Source organism: Marmota flaviventris, chromosome X (assembly GCF_047511675.1).
Source record: "Marmota flaviventris isolate mMarFla1 chromosome X, mMarFla1.hap1, whole genome shotgun sequence".
NCBI classification, from domain to species: Eukaryota; Metazoa; Chordata; class Mammalia; order Rodentia; family Sciuridae; genus Marmota; species Marmota flaviventris.
The window spans coordinates 129,866,142-129,889,482 of NC_092518.1; the positions used below are offsets into that span (position 1 = coordinate 129,866,142).

The following is a 23,341-nucleotide window of genomic DNA, read 5'->3' on the forward strand; positions in this document are numbered from 1 at the left end:
AAAAGACCACTTCAATAAAGAGATAGAGATTCTGAAAAAAAAAGCAGAAATTCTTGAAATGAAGGAAACAATAAACCAAATTAAAAATTCAGTGGAAAGCATCACCATCAGAATAGACTATTTGAAAGGCAGAACCCCAGGCAATGAAGACAAAATATATAATCTTGAAAATACAGTTGACCACAGAGAGAATATGTTAAGAAACCATGGACAGAACTTCCAGGAATTCTGGGATAACATGAAAATCTTAACCGAATTCAAGATTTATTGGGACAGATGAAGGCGTGGAGATAAAAACCAAAGGAATGCACAATCTTTTAAATGAAATAATATTAGAAAATTTTTCAAATCTAAATAATGAAATGAAAAACCAAACACAAAAGGCATATAGGACATCAAATGTAGAAAATTACAACAGACCCACATCAGGGCACATTGTAATGAAAATGCCTAGCATAAAGAATAAGTATAGAATTTTCTCTCTGTGAGAGAAAAATATCAGACTACATATAAGGGGAAACCATTATGGATCTGAGCTGATTTCTCAACCCATACACTCAAAGCTAAGAGGTCCTGGAATAACATATACCAAGCTCTGAAAGAAAATGGATGCCAACCAAGAATCCTATATTTTCTGAAGCAAAATTAAACTTCGGATTTGAAGATGAAATAAAAACTTTCCATAATCAACAAAAATTAAAAGAATTCATAACAAGAAAGCCTATACTGTAGAATATTCTCAAGAAAATATTCCATGAACATGAAATAAAAACCAGAGAAGGGAGGAACTATATTAAAGGAATAGTAGATCAAAGGAGAAACTAATTCAAATTAAAAACTAGAAATAGGGCTGGGGATGTGGCTCAAGTGGTAGCACGCTCGCCTGGTATGCGCAGGGCACTGGGTTCGATCCTCAGCACCACATAAAAATAAAGATGTTGTGTCCACTGAAAGCTAAAAAATAAATATTAAAAAATTCTCTCTATATTAAAAAAAAACTAGAAATAAACCAAAATGACTGAGAACATAAATAATATCTCAATAATAATCTTGAACATTAATGGCCTAAACTCATCAATCAAAAGACATAGACTGGCAGATTGGATTTAAAAAACAAGATGTAACAATATGCTGTCTCCAAGAAACAGACTCATTTCATAGACAAAGACAACCAAAGACTGAAGGTGAAAGGATGAGAAAAAACATATAACTCACATGCATCTCTTAATAAGCAGAGATTTCTATCCTTATATCAGATAAAATGGTCTTCAAGCCAATCAGAAGGGACAACAAAGGATATTTTATACTGCTTAAGGGAATTGTACATTAACTTGACATAACAATCATAAATATTTATGCTCCAAAAATGAATCATCTATATACATCAAACAAACCATTCTCAACTTCAAAAATCAAACAGACCACAACAGAATAATACTTGGTAACTTTAACATGCCTCTCTCACCACTAGATTGATCCTCCAAACAAAAACTAAATAAAGAAGCTATAGAACTAATGAATACAATTAACAATATTAACAATTTAGACTTATATAGAATATTTCATCAATCAAGGACTGAATAAACTTTCTTCTCAACAAAACATGATCTTTCTCTAAAATACACCATATTTTTGGCCACAAACAGCTCTTAACAAATACAAAAAAAAATAGATAATACCCTGCATCCTATCAGATCATAATGGAATGAAATTAAAAATCAACAATAAAACAAAAAATAGAAGCTACTTTAACACCTGGAGACTAAATAATATACTATTGAATGATAAATGGATAACAGAAGTAATCAGAGAGGAAATTAAAAAAATATTTAGAGGTAAGTAGAAATAGTGATACAACATATCAAAGTCTCCGGGACACCATGAAAGTAGTGTTAAGAAAAAGTTCATTGCAGTGAGCTCATTCATTAAAAAAATAGAAAGTCAACAAATTAAAAACTAACATTACATCTCAAAATCCTAGAAAAAAATAACAAATCAACACCAAAAGCAGTAGAATACAGGAAATCATTAAAATCAGAGCTGAAATGAATGAAATTGAAACAAAAGAAAGAATTCAAAAATTTACAAAACAAAAAGTTGGTTCTTTGAAAAAATAAATAAAATTGATAAACCTTTAGCCACACTAATGAAGAGAAAGACAGAAAACTCAAATTACTAAAATTCATGATGAAAAAAGAAATATTATGATGGACACTACTGAAATACAGAATATAATTGGAAACTATTTTGAAAATATATACTCCAATAAAATAGAAAATCTTGAAGACATTGAAGAATTTCTACAGACATATGAGCTCCCCAAACCGAACCAGGAGGACATATACAATTTGAACAAATCAATCTCAAGCAATGAAATAGAAGATGCCACCAAAGCCTACCAACTAAGAAAAGCCCAGGACCAGATGCATTCTCAGCCAATTTCTACAAGACCTTCAAAGAAGAATTAACACCAATACTTCTCAAATTATACTATGAAATAGAAAATGAGGGAACCCTTCCAAAGTCATTCTATGAAGCTAGTATAACTCTGATACCAAAACCAAACAAAGACACATCAAGGAAAGAAAACTTCAGACCAATATCCCTGATGAACATAGATGAAAAACTCTCAATAAAATTCTGGAAAAACACATACAAAAACATATTTAAAAAATAGTGTGCCACAATGAAGTGGAGTTTATTCTAGGGGTGCAAGGTTGGTTCAACATACAGAAATCAATAAATGTAATTCATCACATCAATGGACTTAAAGACAAGAATCATATGATCATCTCAATAGATGCAGAGAAAGCATTTGACAAAATATGGCACCCCTTTATGTTCAAAACACTAGAAAAACTAGGGATAGTAAGAATATATCTCAACATTGTAAAAGCTATCAATGCTAAACCAAGGTCAATATAATTATATATGGAGAAAAATTCAAAGCATCCCTTCCAAAAAGTGGAACAAGATAAGTATGCCCTCTTTCACCACTTTTAATCAACAAAATCTTTAAAACTAGCCAGAATAATTAGAAGAAATAAATTAAAGGGCTACAAATAGGAAAAAAAGAACTCAAATTATCACCATTTGCTAATGACATGATTCTATATTTAGAAGATCAAAAAAATTCCCCCAGAAGCATTCCAGAACTAATAAATGAATTCAGCAAAGTAGCAGTATATAAAATTAATACCCATAAATCAAATGTGTTTCTATACATCTCTACTAAAAGAGAAATTAGGAAAACTACCCCATTCACAATAGCCTGAAAAAATAAAATACTTGGGAATAAATCTAACAAAAGAAGTGAAGGACCTCTACAATGAAAGCAACACTAAAGAAAAAAATTGAAGAAGACCTTGGAAGATGGAAAGATCTCCTATGCTCTTGGATAGGCAGAATTAATATTGTCAAAATGGCCATACTACCAAAAGCATCACACAGATATAATGCAATTCCTATTAAAATGCCAATGACAAAATCATGGCATTTGAAGGTAAATGGAGGGAGCTGGAGAAGATAATGCTAAGTGAAGTTAGCTAACCCCCTAAAAAAAATGCCAAATGTTTTTCTCTGATATAAGGAGACTGATTTATAGTGGGGTAGGGAAGGGGAGCATGGGAGGAAGAGATGAACTCTAGATAAGGCAGAGGGGTGGGAGGGGAAGGGAAAGGGCAGGGGGTTAGAAATGATGGTGGAATGTGATGAACATCATTATTCAAAGTCCACGTATGAAAACATAAATTGGTATGAATATACTTTATATACAACCAGAGATATGAAACATTGTGCTCTATATGTATAATATGAATTGTAATGCATTCTGCTGTCATATACTAAAAAAATCAATAAAAAATTCCAATGACATTCTTCATAGAAATAGAAAAAGCAATCATGAAATTCGTTTGTGAAAATAGGAGACCCAGAATAGCAAAAGCAATCCTTAGCAAGAAAAATGAAGCAGGAGCCATCACAACACCAGACCTTAAAGTGTGCTCAAGAGACATAATAACAAAAAGAGCATGGTATTAGCACCAAAACCAAAATGTAGACCAATGGCACAGAATAGAAGACACAGAGACAAACCTACATATATACAGTTATCTCCAACTAGACAAAAGCACCCAAAACATGAACTGGGGGAAAGATAGCCTCTTCAACAAATGATGCTAGGAAAACTGGAAATCCATATGTAGCAAAGTGAAATTAAAACCCTATCTCTCACCCTGCACAAAAATCAACTCAAAGTGGATCAAAGACTTAGGCACTAGAACAGATACCCTATGCCTAATAGAAGAAAAAGTGGGCCCAAATCTTCACCATGTTGGCCTAGAATCTGACTTCCTTAACAAGACTCCTAAAACATAAGAATTAAAATCAAGAATCAATAGATCACAGGAAAGGAAACAGTCAATAACATGAAGAGAGAGCCTACAGAATGGAAAAAATCTTTATCACATGCACCTCAGATAGAGCATTAATCTCCAAGAGAAATAAAAACTCAAAATACTTAATACCATAAACACAAATAACCCAATCAATTAATGGGCTAAGGAACAGACACTTCACAGAAGAAGAAATAAAATCAATCAACAAATATATGAAAAAATGTTCAACATCTCTATGAATTAGAGAAATGCAAATCAAAACTACACTGAGATTCTATCTCCTGTCAGAATTGTACTCATCAAGAATTCAAGAAATAATAAATGTTGATGAGGATGTAGGGGAAAAGATACAGTCATACATTGCTGGTAGGACTGAAAGTTGGTGCAACCACTATGGAAAGATTCTAAGGAAAAATTCCTGAGGAAACTTGGAATTGAACCATCATTTGACCCAGTTATCGTACTCCTAGTTTTATATGCAAAGGACTTAAAATCATCATACTACAGTGACACAGCCACATCAATGTTTATAGCAGCTCAATTCACAATATCTAAGCTATGGAACCAACCTAGGTATCCTGCAACAGGTGAATAGATAAAGAAACTGTGGTATATATACACAATGGAATTTTACTCAGCCTTAAGGAAGAATGAAATTATGGCATTTGCAGTAAATGGATGGAACCAAAGAATATTATTCTAAATGAAATAAGCCAATCCCAAAGAACCAAAGGCTGAATGTTTTCTCTGATATGAGGATGCTAATTCACAATAGGTGTGTGTGGGGGAGTCGAGAAAAGTGATATTTTGGACTAAACAGAGGGGAATGAAGGGAAGGGAGGGAGCATGTGGGTAGGAATGATAGTAGGATAAATGGGACATTATTGCCCTTTGTGCATATATGATTACATGATCTGTGTAACTGTACATCATTTACAACCAGATGAATGAGAAGTTATACTCCATTTATGTATGATGTCTCAAAATGCATTCTACTGTCATATATAACTAATTACAACAAATAAAAAATAAGATAAAACCAAAACCTTGCCAAGGACAATATCATGTAATTTTCCCCTATATTTTCTATTACAAGCTTTTATTAGTTTCAGATCTTAAAAACATTTAAATCCATTTTAAGTTTATTTTTATATACAGTATGATATGAGTGTCTAATGTCATTCTTCTGCATGTGGATATCTAGTTTTCTTAGCACCATTCATTGAACAAACCATGCTTTCTCCATTGTGTATTATTGACATTTTTGTCTAAAATTGTTTGAAACTATGTGTATTTACTTCTGGGATCTCTATTATGTTCCATTGTCTATTTTTATGCCAATACATGGTATTTTGATTACTGTGGTGTCAGAGTAGATTTTTTTGTTTTTATTTGTTCTTTATAGTTATACATTCAGAGTAGATTTTGGGGGAAGGGTACCAGGAATTGAACTCAGGGTCACTCCACCACTGAGCCACATCCCCAGCCCTATGCTCTTTTCTTAATTTTTTTCTTCTTTTTCTTTTTTTAAATTTTTTTATGTGTATGAATAAAAATTTCACCACCTTCATTATTTTTATGTATAAATTTTTTATACCTTTATTTTTTATACCCTTATTCAAATCATTTATTTTTTTATTTGGTGCTGAGAATCTAACCCAGGGCCCCGCGCACGCTAGGTGAGCGCTCTACTGCTGAGACACAATCCCAGCCCCTCTTCTTTAAAAAAAAAAAAAAAAAATTATTATTTAGTTTTAGGTGGACACTATCTTTATTTTTTTATTTTTATATGGTTCTGAGGATCAAACCCAGTGCTTCATGCATGCCAGGCAAGTGCTCTACCACTAAGCCACAACCACAGTGAGCCCAGCCCTTACTTCCTGTTTAAGCAATGCTCCTGCCTCAGCCTCCAGAACCACTGGGATTACAGGTGTGTCAAAGTAGATTTTAAAAGCAGGTACTGTTGTACAGAGGGTGGAGTACACAGAGAAACAGATTTGGCACAAAAAAACCTGAGATCAAAAAGAGGCCTATACTTAGCTGATGCAGAGAATATACTGTGCACTGGTACGTGAAAAGTGCCCCATTTTTCTCAACTGACCCTGGAGAGCGGATGTGGGAGCCACTGTGATGCAGCTTTGCTGCAGCTGTAACTGCTGCTGCTGAAGGAAATGAGAAATCTGGGCAAACACCTCTACACTGTCCTGGCAAGCACCTACCATGTGACCTAGGATGTACCCAGTTGAATAGAAGTGAAACAGGTTTTCAACAAGTTTTATGGTGTTTTTCTATTTCCACAAATTTGATAGAGCTTGTTTTGAATTTGTAGATTGCTTTGGGCAATGTGGAAAAGCAAAGGGGAGCCCAATTCACTTCTCCTTTGAGTCTGGTGGCAAGTGCGCTACCGCTTGAGCCACATCCCCAGCCCCCATTCTTTTTATTTTAATATTTTATTTCATTCCCATGTATAAATTGTAAATAATAATGGTGTTTAGTGTAATATTTCAACACTTGCATACAACATGCACTAATTAAATCTAGCCTCTACCTTTCCCAATCTCTAGTAATCACTAGTTTACATTCAGTTTGACTGTTTTGGCTTCTACATGTGAGGGCCAATGTGGTACTTGCATTTCCGTGTGTGATTTATTTCCCTTAACATGATGCTCTCCAGTACATACCTTTTTCTGAAAATTATAGAATTTCATTTTTCTCTATGGATAAATAATATTCCATATGAAACACACTTAGGCACTTAGGTGGATTCCATTTCTTAGCTGCTGTGAACAGTGCTGCAATAAAAAAAGGCATGCAGTCATCTCTTCAGTATGTTGATTTTATTTCTTTTGGAGATATATATATATATATATATATATATATATATATATATATATATATATATATATATACATACATACATACATACATATATCCAGAAGTGGGATAGCAGGATCACAGAGTGGGTTTATTTTCAATTTTTTTAAACCTCCATGCTGTTCTCCATAATGGTTGTACTAATATACATTCCCACCAACAGTGTATGAGAGTTATTTTTTTTTCTCTACATCCTCACCAGCATTGGTTATTTATTTGTTTGATAATAGCCATTAAACTGGGGTGAGATTTTTATCTCATTGTAGTTTTGATTTGCATTTTCATAATGGTTAATGATGACATTGACCAATTTTTTCATATATATTTCTTGGCCACTTGTATTCATTCTTTTGAGAAGTGTCTACTCACACAGCATTTCTATGTTACATAATTGTGGCAAAATTCTCTCCTCTCTAGGAAATGTCAGTTTTTGCTCTTAAGGCCTTCAACTGAATAGGTGAAGCCCACTCACATTATGGACTATAATCTCATCTGATTGCAAATGTTAATCACATCTACAAAATACTTGTTCAACAATATTTACACTAGGGTTTTACCACATGGTCAGAAACTCAACATCAGTACTCATTGGAGAAATGCAAATCAAAATCACAATGAGATACCACTATCTGCCCATTAGAATGGCTAAAATTGAGGAGATTGGCCATACCATGTAACACCTAGTGATAATGTTTACTGACACAACTATTTTTGAAAATAGTTTGGCAATACAAAAATACTAAGCATGCACCTAACAAATAATGTAGTCATACTTCTCCAAATCTTTTTATATAAAAGCTCTCAAAATATAAACTCATCTATGGTGACAGAAGAAGATCAGTGATTTTTGGAGATGAGTGTGCAGGGAAGGCTAGCAGGCAGAAATTACAATGGGCTAGAAGGAAACTTTTAGATGTGAAGAATATATTCACTATTTTGACTATAACTTACAAGTTTTTATTTGAGTGATCTAAATATACAAATGATAGAGACCATGTCATTGTGTTGTCAGCAGAGGAGGCATATAACTAACTCCCAAGTTGCAATGAGCACCTCTAGCACCCAGATGGAGATTTCTAGAACCATTTATAGAAGGAAGCAGACCTCTTGAAGAAATGGCTGATGTTAGAACCAGGGAAGGGCATATAACATAAGCCTGAAGTACCATGTAGCCCTAGAAATTATGGGATGAAGAATATGTTAAAAGACACCAGTGTTTCATTCATCAAACTCCAGAGTCTTGGAAAGCTGGAATGAACACAACATTTTTTTTTTCTTTTTCAACAACAACAAAATAAAAAAATGAATTGCAAGGAGAAAGAAAACTTGAGAGGTAATACACAAATTTTAAAAAGCTTAAGAGGCATAACAAAGAATTACTCTATATGGACCATATTTAGATACTCATTCAAGGACACAACTTTCTTCTTAAAAGTGTATCGAAAAGTGTGTAAAACAATTGTACACTGATGGTTATTTATTTAATTTAAAAACACAAGTATTTTGTTTTACGCTTTTTTTATTAAACTGTTCTTATCTGCAGGTGTGGTGGCACATGCCTGTAATCCCAGCAGTTTGGGAGGCTGTGGTAGGAGGATCTTGAGTTCAAAGCCAGCCTCAGCAACTTAGCGAGGTACTGAGCAACTCAGCAAGACCTTGTCTAAAAGTCAAATAAAATTTTAAAAAAATGGCTGAGGATGTGGCTCAGTTGTTAAGCAGCCCTGAGTTCAATCCCTGGTACCAAAGGAGAAAAAGAATTCTTATGTTTAGGAAGTGCATATTGAATTGTTTAGAGAGGACATACTATTTGGAGTTGCTCCACATTATTCCAGTACCTGAGAAGCAGGTAGGTGGGGAATCTAACTGGAGACAAATCTTCCATGTATTTAAGCTCAGGTATACTGGGCTCATTATATTATTCTTTCTACTATATGTTTGACGCTTTCTGTAATGAAAGGTTTGCATTATAAATAATGCCCTTCCAGTAACTCTGACTACTTTTTAGAAATAAAATAAATAAATGATCAAATTGGCCTAAAAGGAAAATGAAATTCTAATTAAACTCTATAAACTGAAACTTTTCAAAGCTCAAGCCACCCTCAGATATTCCAGGACCAGGCAGTTTGGGAGGCCAGTTCCACTTAATGGTTAGAGAAAACTAATTACTGCCTGATTGTTGACTCTTTCATAGCATATCAAAAGTTGCCAGTAGTTCAACTCATTGTCTCAGGCCAGCTTTCCTGGATTCAAAAACCAGACAAGAACCCCCTCCCCATGATAAGAACCCTTGAGGTAAGCTCGCTTATACAGCATCAAATATCCTACATAAATTAGCAGCATATCAGATAAAGTAATGAATTAAATGAATAAATAGGCATCATTCAAGGCAAGAAAATATGATGTAAACATTAGGGAAAAAAACCTTTCCATTTTAGTTCCTTACATACAAAATTGATGAGAGAAAACATTTCATAATGTCAATGGTTGAGAATATGCTTTTGAAAGAAATTCACCATAAGCTCATAGTAAAAACATTTATTCAACTAATATTAAAAGGAAGCTTCCACTTGCTAAAATCACTTACATGCTTAAATGTAAAATGTTAGAAGAATTATCATTAAAGTCAGGAAGAAGGGGTAGATGTATGCTACTGCCTCTGTGTTTCAAAACAGGGCTAAGGCACAAAGCCAGAGCTGTGATCATCAGAACAAATAAAGGTATGAATATTGGGGGAAAATAAGGCAGAGTAACAACATCATTATCTATCTTGAAAATTCAAAGGAACATTCATGTGGAGTATTCAAGTGAATGAGACATCAGACCAGGTGTACAGCTGATTACAATGGCAAAATTAAAATCATTGCCACACAAAAGCACTATGTAGAACAGCTAATAGACAATATGCCATTTACAATGGCAACAAAGTCCAAAAATTACCTAAAAAAAGATCCTAACAAAATGTATAAGGCCTTTATAAAGACAACTATAAATGTGTAGTGACAGAGTCAGGAAAAAAGTGTCTGGTCTCACCAAAATAGAAGAATAAACAGTAAAAGGATGGAATCCAGGGGAAAGGAGGAGGGAAGGCACTAGGGAATGAAATTGACAAATTATGCTAGATGAATATATGAATATATCACAATTAATTCTACTTTGTGCATCATTATAATATACTCATTTAAAAACAAATAGAAGGAAGACTGAAGAAGAAGGGAATGTTGGAGGGGATGGAAGGGAAAGAGGAAGTACTGGGGAATGAAGTGGAGAAAATTATGCTACATGCATGTAGGAATATGTCAGAAAGAACCCTGCTCTTATGTATAATTATAATGCACTAATAAAAACATAACCAAAAAGGAGTCTGAAATAAATAGAGCAACATGCCATAGTCATTGAGGGGAACAGAATAATGTAAAAGTCCTGAATTTCCTTAAATTCCTTACATTTTGCATATGTGTCCAAAAAATGTACATAAGCCCAAGGTACTTTGGAAGGATATTCTAACAGGACAATGGAAAGGTCCTGACCCAGTAATTGTCTGGAGTCGGGGGTCTGTTTATGTGTTTCCACAGGGAGAACAGCAGCCGATTTGGATTCCAGAAAGATTAACTAAAGCGATTTCTACAGACCAAAAAGAAGATGATTTGGCTCAAATCCATAACAACTGATATCCAAAACTCCAGTTTGGCTATTCTTACATCTGCAACAGAACCAGGATGCTTTTTTCAATATCTATTTTATTATTGCCCTTTGCCATATCATGAAGTTCTATTTTGTTTTTTGAGCTCATACAGACCTAGGTTAATGTTTTGCTGATCAGTTCTATTTTTTGACTATAGAGTTTTTAAACATTGCAATGGAGATTTCACCTGTAAAAAGTTATAAGGCCTTTACTATAATGTTATGTGTTGTATGTATTATATTATGTGTGCACACTTGTGTTTTGTGTTATATGTTTGAATGTATGTATGTCCATATATCATATATGATGAGCGCTCATGATAAAATGGATCCAAATATTTTGTTTTTTCACGTGATTTATATGGTTTAATTTAAATTGGGTAAACAACTGTTGAGGATTGTTTTAATATGTAAACAAAAAAGAAGGTTAACAGATCTGTTTGTTTACTTTCACCTTTCCTTTTCATTATATTTAATAATTCTCTTAAAGACAATGTAAATTGTTAAGAAAATTGTTTTCTTTTAGTGCCTTCTGTAATGTTACATAATTTTTTTCTTTAGCCATTATTGCCAGAATTCCTATCTTCATCCCAGTGCTGGTGAAGTCAAAGATAAAACCAATCTACAACTTCTACAATAGCCATCACTGAACTGCTTGCAGAACTTGCCTGGACACATTGTGAGCTCACCTGTATGCATTGTGAACTATCTGTTGGTGCAACGACTTGTGGTAGTGTTGGGGTATTTTTGCTGATGATGTCATTGGTGGTACAATTTTTACAAAAGGAGCCGTCAATTGGCTTGGTGAATCTTCCTCCCTTCTGCTTGTCATGATCGTCCAGCTAAAATTTGGGGGCCAACAGAGGTGAGGCAAAGAACCTCACCCCCCCGCTGGTACAAAGACCTCTCCACAGGTGTGGCTGTATACTGGACCGGTAGTCAGTGACGGGTAAGATCCAATTGCAATGGTACCAACCTAAGGACCATATGTACTATTGGACAACCTAAGGCAGGCATGGTCCCTAAGTCACATGCTTGTTGTTTAAACAGAGAGGGGGAGATGTTGAGAGCCACAGCCGAAGGGGCCCCAGCAAACTTCCAGCTGCCAGCAAACTTCCAGCTGCCGGCTGATGATTGGCTCACAGCAGCCCCAGCAACATCTAGCTGATTGGCTCCTCTGCGGTGATGCTCATTGGGCTGTTTCCCTGCCCTTTCAGACCACGGAGCTGCTCATTGGGGGACTTTTTTGGCTCTGCCCACGTGACCCAGCCAATCGGCCTCAAGAGCAGGAGGATTGTGGGAGGTGGAGAGAAGCTTGTGTGGGAGAGAGAGGCTTGTGGAAAGCCGGTGGTGGCAGTTGAGGCTCTGAGGGTTTTTCCTGAGAGGCTGTTTTGTTTGGCGTGTGTGGTTCTAAAAATAAAGTTAGTTTCTTTTGACAAGTGGCTCCTGATTGTGCCCAGCCAGACTGTGGCAGAGGATAGCAAGGGGAGGAAATGGAGGAAGAGGAGCCGGAGAAAGAGGAGGAGCAAGTGGAGGAGGAAGAGGAAGTATCCTCCTCATCCACATCTGTGGAAACCTGGGCATCCATAAGGGCCTGTTTCTCCATTTGGGCCTGAAGGTCTTCCTCAAGCATGTAGCGCCGACGCTTTGGGGCTCGAGGCATGATGATTCTGGTCTAAGACAGCAAGCTGGAGGATGGACAGGAGCTTGGTGTTGGAGACTTACCAGCCTGGGGAGAGAGGGTATGTGTCAGGGCCTTAGCTGAGAACTGAACCCTTGGAACCCCTCACAAAGGCCCACTACAGGTCTTCTCTTTGGGCAATGCTCTAGGGCTATTCAAGTTCCTCTCCTGGTAGGCCTATTTCCTGAAAACCTGAGGCAGGAAGTGAGGCAACTTCTGTGGGTACAGCAAGCCCACAGAGCACAAGGCCCAGGGTTAATAGTAGGGCTTCTGGGGCCTGAGCTCTGTGGGACTCCCTCTGTCCTGTTAGTGTGGGGTCCTTGATACACATTCCCAGAGTGCACCACACCATGACTCCAAATACTGCCTGGGCCTCCTCTGCTCCAGGACCTGAGGACACTGCCTCATACAAAACCTTCACGACCTGGTTCCAGAAGTTCTTGTAAGAGGCACTGAGGGGCCCCACAGGTTGCAGACTCCAAGCACAACCTGATCCACCAGCCCTGATAGGAGGGCTGGGCTGCCTTCTGTGAGGTCCCCACTGTTCTGAGGTAGATGGTCCGCTCTGCTTACTCTGGGCCCTTACCTTTCCCCTGGCAGGACCTGGATACCACCCATGTGCTGGCCTGAAGGACACTCTGAAGAAGTGCCCACCTCCCTGTGAAGGAACACAAGGCAGTGAGGGGCCTCACATATGGCCACACCTTCTCAAAGGTGAAGCAAGAGCTGGCCAAACTTAATGGTTCCATGTGTCCTGGCCATGGAGGATCTGGCTCAGTCCTCACCTTAGGTATGAGATGCTCTCTAATGATCTAAGGCACCTTCCTTAAACCTTAACAAATCCTAAAACACACCCTGTCTACGTGAGACACCCAGAAAGGAAGTGAGGGAAAGGTAAAGCCAATGGAACTGGGTTGTCCCATGGCTGAGAAGAAAGGGCAGGTGAGGATCGGGGTCCTTGTGTTCCACTGAAGAAATTCCCTCTGTCCTTACCTGACTCCTGGCTATGCCTGAGATCCTCCTTCTGCTTTCCTGAGCCCAATCCCCTCTTACTGAGGCCTTCACTTCTCTGAAATCAATGACACACAGAAAATAAAGGAACCTTTACAACCCTGCCTGGGCTTCCTGTGCTGACAGCAGGTAACGGGAAGATTTCTGAGGGGCATCTACTGTATTCTGGGACCCTTGATCTTCCCCTAGGGTCCTCACTTTACTCTTGGGTAAACTGGGACACCTGTGTCTGATGACCAGATAGTGATCCCTGTGCTAAGATGAAGTTACCCTGTCACATCAGGTTCCTCTCTTCCCCAAGAGCCCTGGTACTTCCCAGAGAAGTGAACAGTTTCCCACTGCCCTTGTGTAGGTTCTCCAGGGCTGGTGGCTGGACCTGGGTCCAATGTATCATGGGCTGGGAGATTACCCAAGTCCTTACTCATGCCCACGCCTGCCCTTCCTCACTACCACCCCATCTGAAATGAACTGACATCTTTAGACCAAGACCCCATCTCCCTGAATATCTCCCATATTTGCGCCCATGGCAGAAGATCTTGCCACTTAGGGCCTCCTCAGGCTGAGTATAGTGGCCAGGCATACTATGTGGTATCCATTGGGTCAGAGATGGGGATACTTTCAGTCCTCATGAAGAGTCCATACCTTGGGTCTGGCAGGTCCTGGATTCCTCCCTCTGCTGACATGTTATCACCTCTTGGACCAAGGTCCCTACACATATAAAACCTCTCAGCCAAACCAGGAGGCAGAAATGAGCCAGAGTTACTTCCAGTGACCCTGAATGGGGTAGATTACAAGGGAAGCCAGGCTCTCTGAGGTCCCTTCCTTTGGGAGGTATGGCATTCAGTCCCTGTCACCAAAGTTCCTCACCTTGATTCCTAGCAGATGCTGGAATATCTCCCAGGGTCCTGAGAGGCAAAAGGAGTCACTGCAATTCTCCCCCATCCTCACCTCCAACATCTAGGCAACAGGCTGGAACTCCCAGGGTCCCTTGCAGCCTAAGGGTTTGTCCCAGAATATTACCTTTCATTCCAAAGTGCAGGGCTGACCATAGAGGTCACTTGGATGATTTGACAACCCTCCCACTGTTGTGGGGACTCCTCAGTCCACCCTCAGTGCTCACCTTGACACCCACAGCACCCTGTCCCTGTCCTGTCCCCTCACACCACCAACGGCTTTTACTCCCAGCATCCCCTGCGACCGGAAGGAGTACCCTGGTGTACCGCCGTGGAGGTGGACAGGGCACTCTCTGGAATTCTTCCCCCCGGGAAATGACTGACTACAAAGAGCGGGGGAAGAGGGCAACTTCAGTCTATGCCAGCTGTCACTTTGACACCCACAGCACCCTGTCCCTGTCCCCTCACTCCGCCAACGGCTTTTACTCCCAGCATCCCTTGCGACCAGAAGAGGTACCGTGATAGAAGGCCGTGGAGGCAGACGGGGCACCCTGTAATTCTTCCCCTGGGGAAATGAGTGGCTACAAAGGGAACCTACCCCTGGGGGGACGCATCTTCGGTCCACTCCAGCTCTCATCTTGACACCCACAGTGTCCTGGACCTGTCCGCTCCTTGTGCGGCTCAGCCTATGTCTTTAACTCCCAGTATGCCCTGCAGGGAAGCATGGTGAGAATTAAGTGGATCAGAAGATGTTTAAGGGGTACAATAGAGGGGGCTTGAAAATTCAAAGATGTACCGAGGGAGAAAGAGGAGTCTGGAATAACTTCTAGGTTTCTGGCTTGGATAAGTGACTGCAAGATGGTGCAACTTATTGAGATGGGTGAAACTTAGGAAGGTGGTTGCCAAGTTCTTTGGTGTATCCAGAAATTATTTACAGGTAACTCAACTCCTTCATAGTTGTCATATCATTAACAACAGGTATACGTTCAATGTCCACACAAAATGACTTTCTAAAATTACTTTGAAACGTTTCCACTGAGTCTCTTACTCAAAACATCAAACCTATTTTTTCAAGCAGAACCCATTTTATTTAAAAATTATTCCTAAGTCCTGTTCTGTAATTGCTTCTAACCCAAAGGTATTAACTCCTTTATTACAACATCAACAGGATCCAAGATTGCTCATTCTGAGAATAAATTTTTATTTACCAACTCATTCCTCCCTTCATTCATTCAATGTTGAAGACAATATTTTGTGTTGGAATCTCTACTGGGCATTGGGGATTTATGTGGGCCATTATAATCATCCATTCATCCTTTCTTTCATTCTCTCTATTCCTCCATTTCATCACATTATATTGCTCAGAATATCCAAGTTCTCAGGCAGTACCAGGTAATGAATGTGGTGAGAGAAAATGGATAGTGAGGCAGGTGGATGGAAGAAAAGATTTTAAATAAGATGAGCTGTTTAACAAAAACACATGACCCAAGAAGTTCATTCAGCTCTAGTGTTTGGACCACTGTGATAGTCACCCCATGTCAATTGCTGGTCTTTCCAATTGTTCCCAAAGCAACCAAAGGGACCTTTTAAACAGATAAAACCAATCATCTTTCTCCAATGCTTAAAAGAGTCCAGTGGTTTCCCATCACATTTCAAATAAAATCTACATACATTTCCCTCATCCCATGGGTGCCTTCCTGCCTCTACAGTCCTACCTGTTACCAAGATTCCCTTGGGTCACTCTGGTGCCCTCAAGCCTTCTTTCTGTTCTGGGAAGCCAAGTTTTCTCCCCAGTGTTTGCTCATCCTACTCTCTAAGACTGGAATCTGTTCGCTGTGATCTTTTCAAAGCTATCTCTTTCTCATCATTTAGGTCTCATCTCAGATATCACCTTACTAAGGAGATATTATTCAATCACATTTATTTATTTGCTTATTATGTTTTCTGAAATAGAAAGTTCAACATGTGGTCAATTCTTTTCAGGACTGTAGCCCAAGTTCCTTCCCAGGACCTGCAGGTAATCAACACATATTTGTTAAACAAATGAAGAAGCAAATGAGAGGACCCTCATATTTACTTATCATATAACTTACCCTCATATATCTTCTGGGAGATAGTTGTTAGTACCTCTACCTCATTGATTTAAGATCGAAAGAAGTGAAACCACTTGTTCAGGCTTGGAACCCAGGTGTCAAACATCTGTTCCACTCTGTAGTCTGATGGGAGGCAAGAGGTCTGCCTCCCCAGTCCCTCAGGCCTCACAAGAAAATTTAGTCATACTCCACCAGCCTCACTTCTTTGCCCCATCTCTTGCCAGTTCTGCCATGCCCTAAGAAGCACAGAAGTTAGTAGCCAAATCACATAGACTAGTACGCATATAGCCCAAATCCAGCCATGAATCCAGGGAGTACTACCCAGTATCCTCACATTAATTTAGGGTGAGAGGTTGAAATCTGCAACTCATTTGCATACCTGCTCACTTCTATTCATGTAGGATGGCTTCATTATGCCCAGAGAAATTGGTCGATAATGGAAGACTTAATCAAGTCAGTTACTTAGCTCCTTGCAGCTGGGAAAAGAAGGTGTGTGACCAAATGCAACCAAATTCAATAAAATTAGTTTGTGAGTAAGGGCATAATCCTTCATCCTGGTGGATAATTTTATAGTGGGGGCTAAACTAAATGCCAATAACCAAATGCTCAGAGCTGATGACTGGGGCCATTTGAGGTCAGTTCATCATCATATGCATACCCCTCATATTCATGCTGTGGGTGGTGGAATTCACCAGAACAGGACTTCATATTAGCCTTAGCTAAGAAAGGATTATGCCACTTCTCCATAAGCAATTTAAAACAATGGCTTATCTATTGTAAACAGCACAAATTGATTGTAAGATTGTTCTACACAATTCTGGTTTTGCCCATGGGGAGGTACCCAGGTGATTTTTTTTTTTTTTGAGAGAGAGAGAGAGAGAGAGAGAGAGAGAGAGAGAGAGAGAGAGAGAATTTTTCAATATTTATTTTTCAGATTTCGGCGGACACAACATCTTTGTTTGTATGTGGTGCTGAGGATCAAACCCGGGCTGCATGCATGCCAGGTGAGCGCGCTACCACTTGAGCCACATCCCCAGCCCCCCAGGTGATTTTTAAAAAATATTTACATAAATGTATTTTAATGTCTTTTTTCAGTTTCTTTCCTTCCTTCTTCCCTTGCTTCCTCCTTCAGTCTGTGTTTGTCTCTCTCTCTTTTTCTGTCTTTTCTTCCTGCTCTTCTTATCCTGCTAAACTAGAGAAGCATTGTACAGATGGAACCTGGCTTTGCTCTGGATTGTGATGCTGGGGAACATAGGCTGTGTAAATTGGTTAAAGGCCCTGGCATGTATAGTCTTTAAAGAAAAGCAGTCAGTTTCTTTCCATTACATAATGCACATGGATTTTCACAGTAAATTAGACCCAAAGTAGTATCCTGGAGCTTTGATGTTGACTTTGTTACACAAATAAGTCCTGCTTGTAATTAAAACATTTAATTGGTAAAAGTGATAACTGTAAAAATGCTTTGTCCCTCTGTAGTCTCTTCCTCAATTGTTACCCCTTTTTTCCCAGGTTAGTCTTTGCCCAACCAGGAAGAATGAGAATCTGTAGCAGTTTGGAATCAATGGGAAGCTACTGTTATTTTGAGATAACTTCCCACCCAACATACCTGCCCTATCTTTTGTTTGGCTTATAAGTGTAAACATGCAGAGAAGGTTGCTGATCAATTTCTTAGCATGGTAAACAAGGCTTTGTGACCTTGGCTCTCATTGACAACTTAGACTATTTTCACCACTATTTACCCAGGACTCCTGCATCTCTTCATTTGCTGCCCTCCAACTCAGATTTCAATATCTATCTCAATGTCACTTCCATTATGAATCCTTCTAGAAAACTCTGGTAGATTTAGTCCTTTCTATGTGTTCCCTTAATCCTTTGCTCATATCTCTATTATACCCAAGTATAGTATCATTGCCTGTTCCCTTATGAAGAGGAATCAGGTCTTGTTCTTTGATGTACCCTTTTTTTCCCTTGTTTTCCACCCCTACTCTAGTTCTAGCACAGTGACTATGGGAGATACTGACAAGGGAGGATGTGAGTGAAGGAATGCTCTTTTGGGGAAAGCCCTGGTTGGAAATTTTCTTGCTGACAGTGTGACTAAAAGACCAGCAGCATCAGGACACTTGGGAACATCTTAGACCCCATCCCAGACTTAGGCAGTCAGAAGTGTCATTGAACAAGATGCCCAGGTGTTTTGGTTTTGTTTTTTTTTGGGGGGGGGCGTGGTGGTTAAAATTTATGAAGTGCTGCAAGAGTTGGTAGAAGGAGAGAATAAAAATCAAAATAGTGCAGAAAGTATTTTCTGTCACAGGGACAAGATAAAAGTAGAACAAGTTCAAATGCTCACAAACAAATGGGATGCTGGAACTGTTCAGAGTGGATTAGGAGAACAGCTTGCTGACTGATTCCTGAGGGTCTCCAGATTCTTCCAGATTATGTTTGTCCCATGAGAACCAAGCAGAGGGTGCCATGGCTATGAGGTTTCATAGCCAGTGTGCGGGTAGGTGGCATCACAATTGACTCCTTGGCTGAAGCTTACCAGCCAGTGACCCAGGCCAGCTTGCAACATAACCAAGCCCTCATGATGCATTGCCTTGCATTGAATTTCTTTGTTCCAGCCTTGCTGCAAGCCATTAAGAATACAAATTCATTTCCACTAAACTCTCAAGTTTTTGTTAATATGTTCAATTTCCTTTGAGCAAAGAGATAGTCTGACCTTATTTGAACATTACACAATGTACACATGGGTCAAAACATCACATAGCATATAATTTTATACTGTACATATGTCAATTAAAAATAAATAATTAAAAATAAGAAATTGCATCTCAACACCCTGACTATGCCCCCTTATCAATTTATGGTAGTCTTCTCAACGATTGGCCTCAATGACAAGTCTCTCCTTCTGTTCACTTTTGCACACTCACACTCCTCTGTACTTAACCTTTCTCCGTCTATTTCCTCATTCTTCTTTCTCCCCCTCTCCTGTTTATTTTCCTTTCCTCTGTCTTCTTCTCCAATGCTGAAAACATTAATTGCTGAAATCCGAAGAATGAAAGATTCTTTAAATTCTGTTTTTAAACTTAATCTATGACCTATTACTTTTCCTTTTATCTAGCTTTATTGAGGTGTAATTGCTATAGAAAAACAAATTATGTACATAAATAATGTATACAATTTTGTGCATTTGGACATGTGTTTACATTTTTGTTACCATCTGCCTACCACTTCACAGAAACCACTTTTACCAATGACTTTCCAATTGTTAGGTCCATTGTCAAGCCTTAGTCTTCTTCTTACTGGATCCCTTTATAACATTGAATAGCACTGGCCACTACTTCCTGGAAATGCTGTACTCATTAGAACACTATTCTTTTTGTCTGTCAAATATTAGGTGCCTAGGGTCCTTTCTCAATTTTATAACTTTTTCCCTGGGCATTCTTCACTACCATGGTTTCAACTACCACCTCTATATTCAAGAACTCCCTCTCTCCCCACCACCTTATATCTGTAGTTCATAGCTTTCCTCAGCTCCTAATACATGTAATAGTCAATTCATCTGAAATATGTAACTGGACACTTTCACAGGCATCTCAAATGCAACAAGTCCAAAGTAAATTTCTCATCTCCCTCTTGTCTCAACGCATAGAAATCATCTCCTTCCTTGTGTTTATTGTTTCAGTGAATGACTATGTCATCCTTACTATCACCAAAGCCACGATGACAGGTGGTATCCAAATAGTCACCATATCCTGCCAATTTCCCTTTGATTAACATGTCTCAAGTAAGAAGTGGCATCACATCTCCAAAAGAGATGAGAGAAATCATGCTCCCCATGAACTGTGTATGCCTTTTGCCTTCCCATCATTCAAGTCTGATTTCAACTATTAATGCCTGAGAAAGGCCTTCCCTGTCCATCTTATATAAATTAGCTAGTATCCCTCCACTACTACCCCACACTGTATCCCCTTACTCTATTTTATTTTCCACAAGCCATCATAATTATCTAAAATGATGTTTATTTGTTGACGTGTTTATCTTCTGTCTCTGCAGATTGCATTTCCAATTTCATGGTGGCAGAAGCTAAGTCTCCTCTATTCACCACTGTTTCACCAGAGCCCATTAACTTATTCATAAGTGGCTTCTGGATGAATGAGTAAACACCCCAAATGACATAGACCTGGCATATCTATCAAGGGAGAGGCAAAGGCAAAAGGATTCCATGTTATCACAGATTTAGTAAGTATGGCAATGCAGGAATCTCAGAGAACAATGGAAAAAAATACCAAACAGGAAACCTATAATTCTAGACTCCTCATTCCCCCTCCATCAAATACACTTATCATGAATCCAGGGAGATCTTGTCCAATACTGACAGAAGCATCCCTTAAAAAGCATTTGCTGCTACAATATTGAGGAGGATATTACTCACTATGGCCCATCTTGTCCTCTTTATGAGGACACCCAGCAGCAATTCCTTTCTCATATTATTGAAAATAGTTTGCTTCTGTGAGCAACTGGTTGGTTTTTATCTTTGGAATCCTGGGGTTCATATAATGCAATTTTTCTCCTACAACTGGATGCTAAAAAATCCCAAACTAAATTGCAAGTTCAGGACCCTACAGCATGAATTGCACGTACAAACCTATCCCAGGCTCCATCTCTTTATGCTATTTTAAAATTTTCTCTTAGTACTGACATCTCAATCTTTAAAAAATTGCAGTTGTTTTAAATTTTTTTCCTAATTCCATTTTGAGCAATGAGAAATATGAAAATATAATAAAATAATCTCCAACACTTATTACACAGTACACTCTGCCCAGCTGTGGTTGGGATAGGAATCTCTTGAAAATGTAGCAAGTAGATGAATTAGGAGCTTCCAATTAGTTGGTCTGTATCTATCATTGTAGTTTGAAACCTTTATTACTCACCAAGACTGTTTTTGAGAGCTCATTCCCTTTATTTTCTGTGAAGAGAAATACAACTGTGACAACATCTGAGGGGCATTCTTAGCTTGCTGCCCTGGTCCCCACCTGGCAACCTAACATTGCAACAGTCCCATCTCCCACCCATCCCATCACCAGACAGCAAACCTAGGTTAGGCTTCCATTCTGTAGGCAATGGGGAGATATTGAAGGGTTTTAGGACAATTAGGATAAGAGATGTTACTCTGCAATGTTAGGAGCAAATAGGGAGGAATAGAATGAGAATCAGGATGATTTACTGAAAAGTTATTACAATAAGCCAGGCTAGAATTAACAAGGGCTATATCAGTCGGGGTTCAACCAGGAAAACAGAAGCCACTCTAATTTTTGATAAGAGGATAAATGTATTGCAGGGAACTGGTTACATAGGAGATAGAATTATTGAGGAACCAAATTGCATAAAATGACTCAACCCAGCAGGAAACAAAGAATGGAGAACAAAGAATGGAGCCAGGTTTTCCAGAGTCCTGATGTAAGGTAACATGGTGGAAGTGGAATCATGTAGGTTCTGTTGGTGGGAGATGAAGTTAGAGAGTTCAAGGCAGAGAAAAGAACAAAATACATATTTTGGTTTCCCCTTCCTCTCACATTACAAACTCCATCCAGGAAGTACAAGTACTTAGGCAATGCAGAGGAAGGTTGGGGAATGTCTCCGAAGGTAAAGGGCCTCTAGCAAGGTGGTCATAGTGGAGAGGATGGAGTCAACGGTTATTTCAAAGTAAAATTGACAGGAGTCATGAGTCTTTTTTCTAATGATGAGAACTATTTTATTAATCATGGTGTGGTCTTATAGGAGTGTAGAAGATGAGGCTATGTGGGCCTTGTTGAAGTGGAGATTCCTATCAAGGTGGAGGAACCTGAGAGACAAGCTCAGCTTTGAAGTTCAGAGGTCAAAATACAGAAGTGGAATGGATGACATGAGCCAGGGAGCATATGATGACAGAGATGGGAGTTGCGGGGCGGGGGGGGGGGGGTCTGAGGCACAGTCCAGAGGAGCACTCACATTTAATGGTTGGTCAGAGAAAATGGAGAGGAATCAGGCAGTGATGGAAAAATAGTCACTAGAAAGGGATGTGTGAGAACAAAAGGAGAAGGTGTTACATGGAAGAGGACTGTAGGTCTTCTATGCAGTGACTTTGGACAAACCTAGCCCTCTATTCTCCAGCATTCTTTTTCTTCCTACCATTGGCTTCTGCTTGTCTGAACACTGGCACTGTGGAGCATCCAAAAGCCTTCAGTTTGAGATTCTATAAGCTCTGATGCCTCCATTGGCAGTGCCGAACAACAGAAACTGAGCACCTCCCCCTCCGCTTTGCCAACTAGTGTGCTGGAATGTTGGTGCCACCAATATAGCACAGAAGTAGTCACAGCCTTCTGAGATCCTATCTGCTGAACCAAGTAAAGTATCTGCATGTAGATTAGTTACTCTTACACAGATGCATGTCCTGGGGGACTGAGTATGAAAATACAGATGTATGAGGCCTTAGAGAGAGCTGTGTGGCAGGTTTCACCTAGGAAGTGAAACTCAGCTAATTATTTTTTAAAAAACGAGTCTTTGAGAGGAGAATAGATGTGCAACCAGAGCCCCAGGGGCATGGAGGACAGGAAGAAGTAGGGCCAGAACTGGAGCTGGAGAAATGGATTCAACCCAGGGCCAGTGGGAGGCCAGGAGGCAGAAGGGGGAAGCTAGGGCTGAGAATGAGATTCTGAAGGAAGGCAAGAGGTAATCTGG

At 39.1% G+C, this 23,341-nt stretch overlaps 1 protein-coding gene across 1 annotated transcript in view; it reads right to left on the bottom strand.

Annotated features, from left to right (window-relative positions):
- The window catches only part of LOC114107175 (melanoma-associated antigen 8-like), a 34,692-nt gene extending 20,368 nt beyond the window's left edge, over positions 1 to 14,324 (bottom strand). The window contains exons 1-2 of the mRNA XM_071606101.1: positions 14,284 to 14,324; positions 13,217 to 13,288 (exon numbers count right to left, since the gene is read on the bottom strand). Of these exons, the coding sequence (XP_071462202.1) occupies positions 13,217 to 13,288; positions 14,284 to 14,324 (113 nt within the window). The remainder of the gene's footprint in view (positions 1 to 13,216; positions 13,289 to 14,283) is intronic.
- Positions 14,325 to 23,341: the final 9,017 nt, after the last annotated feature.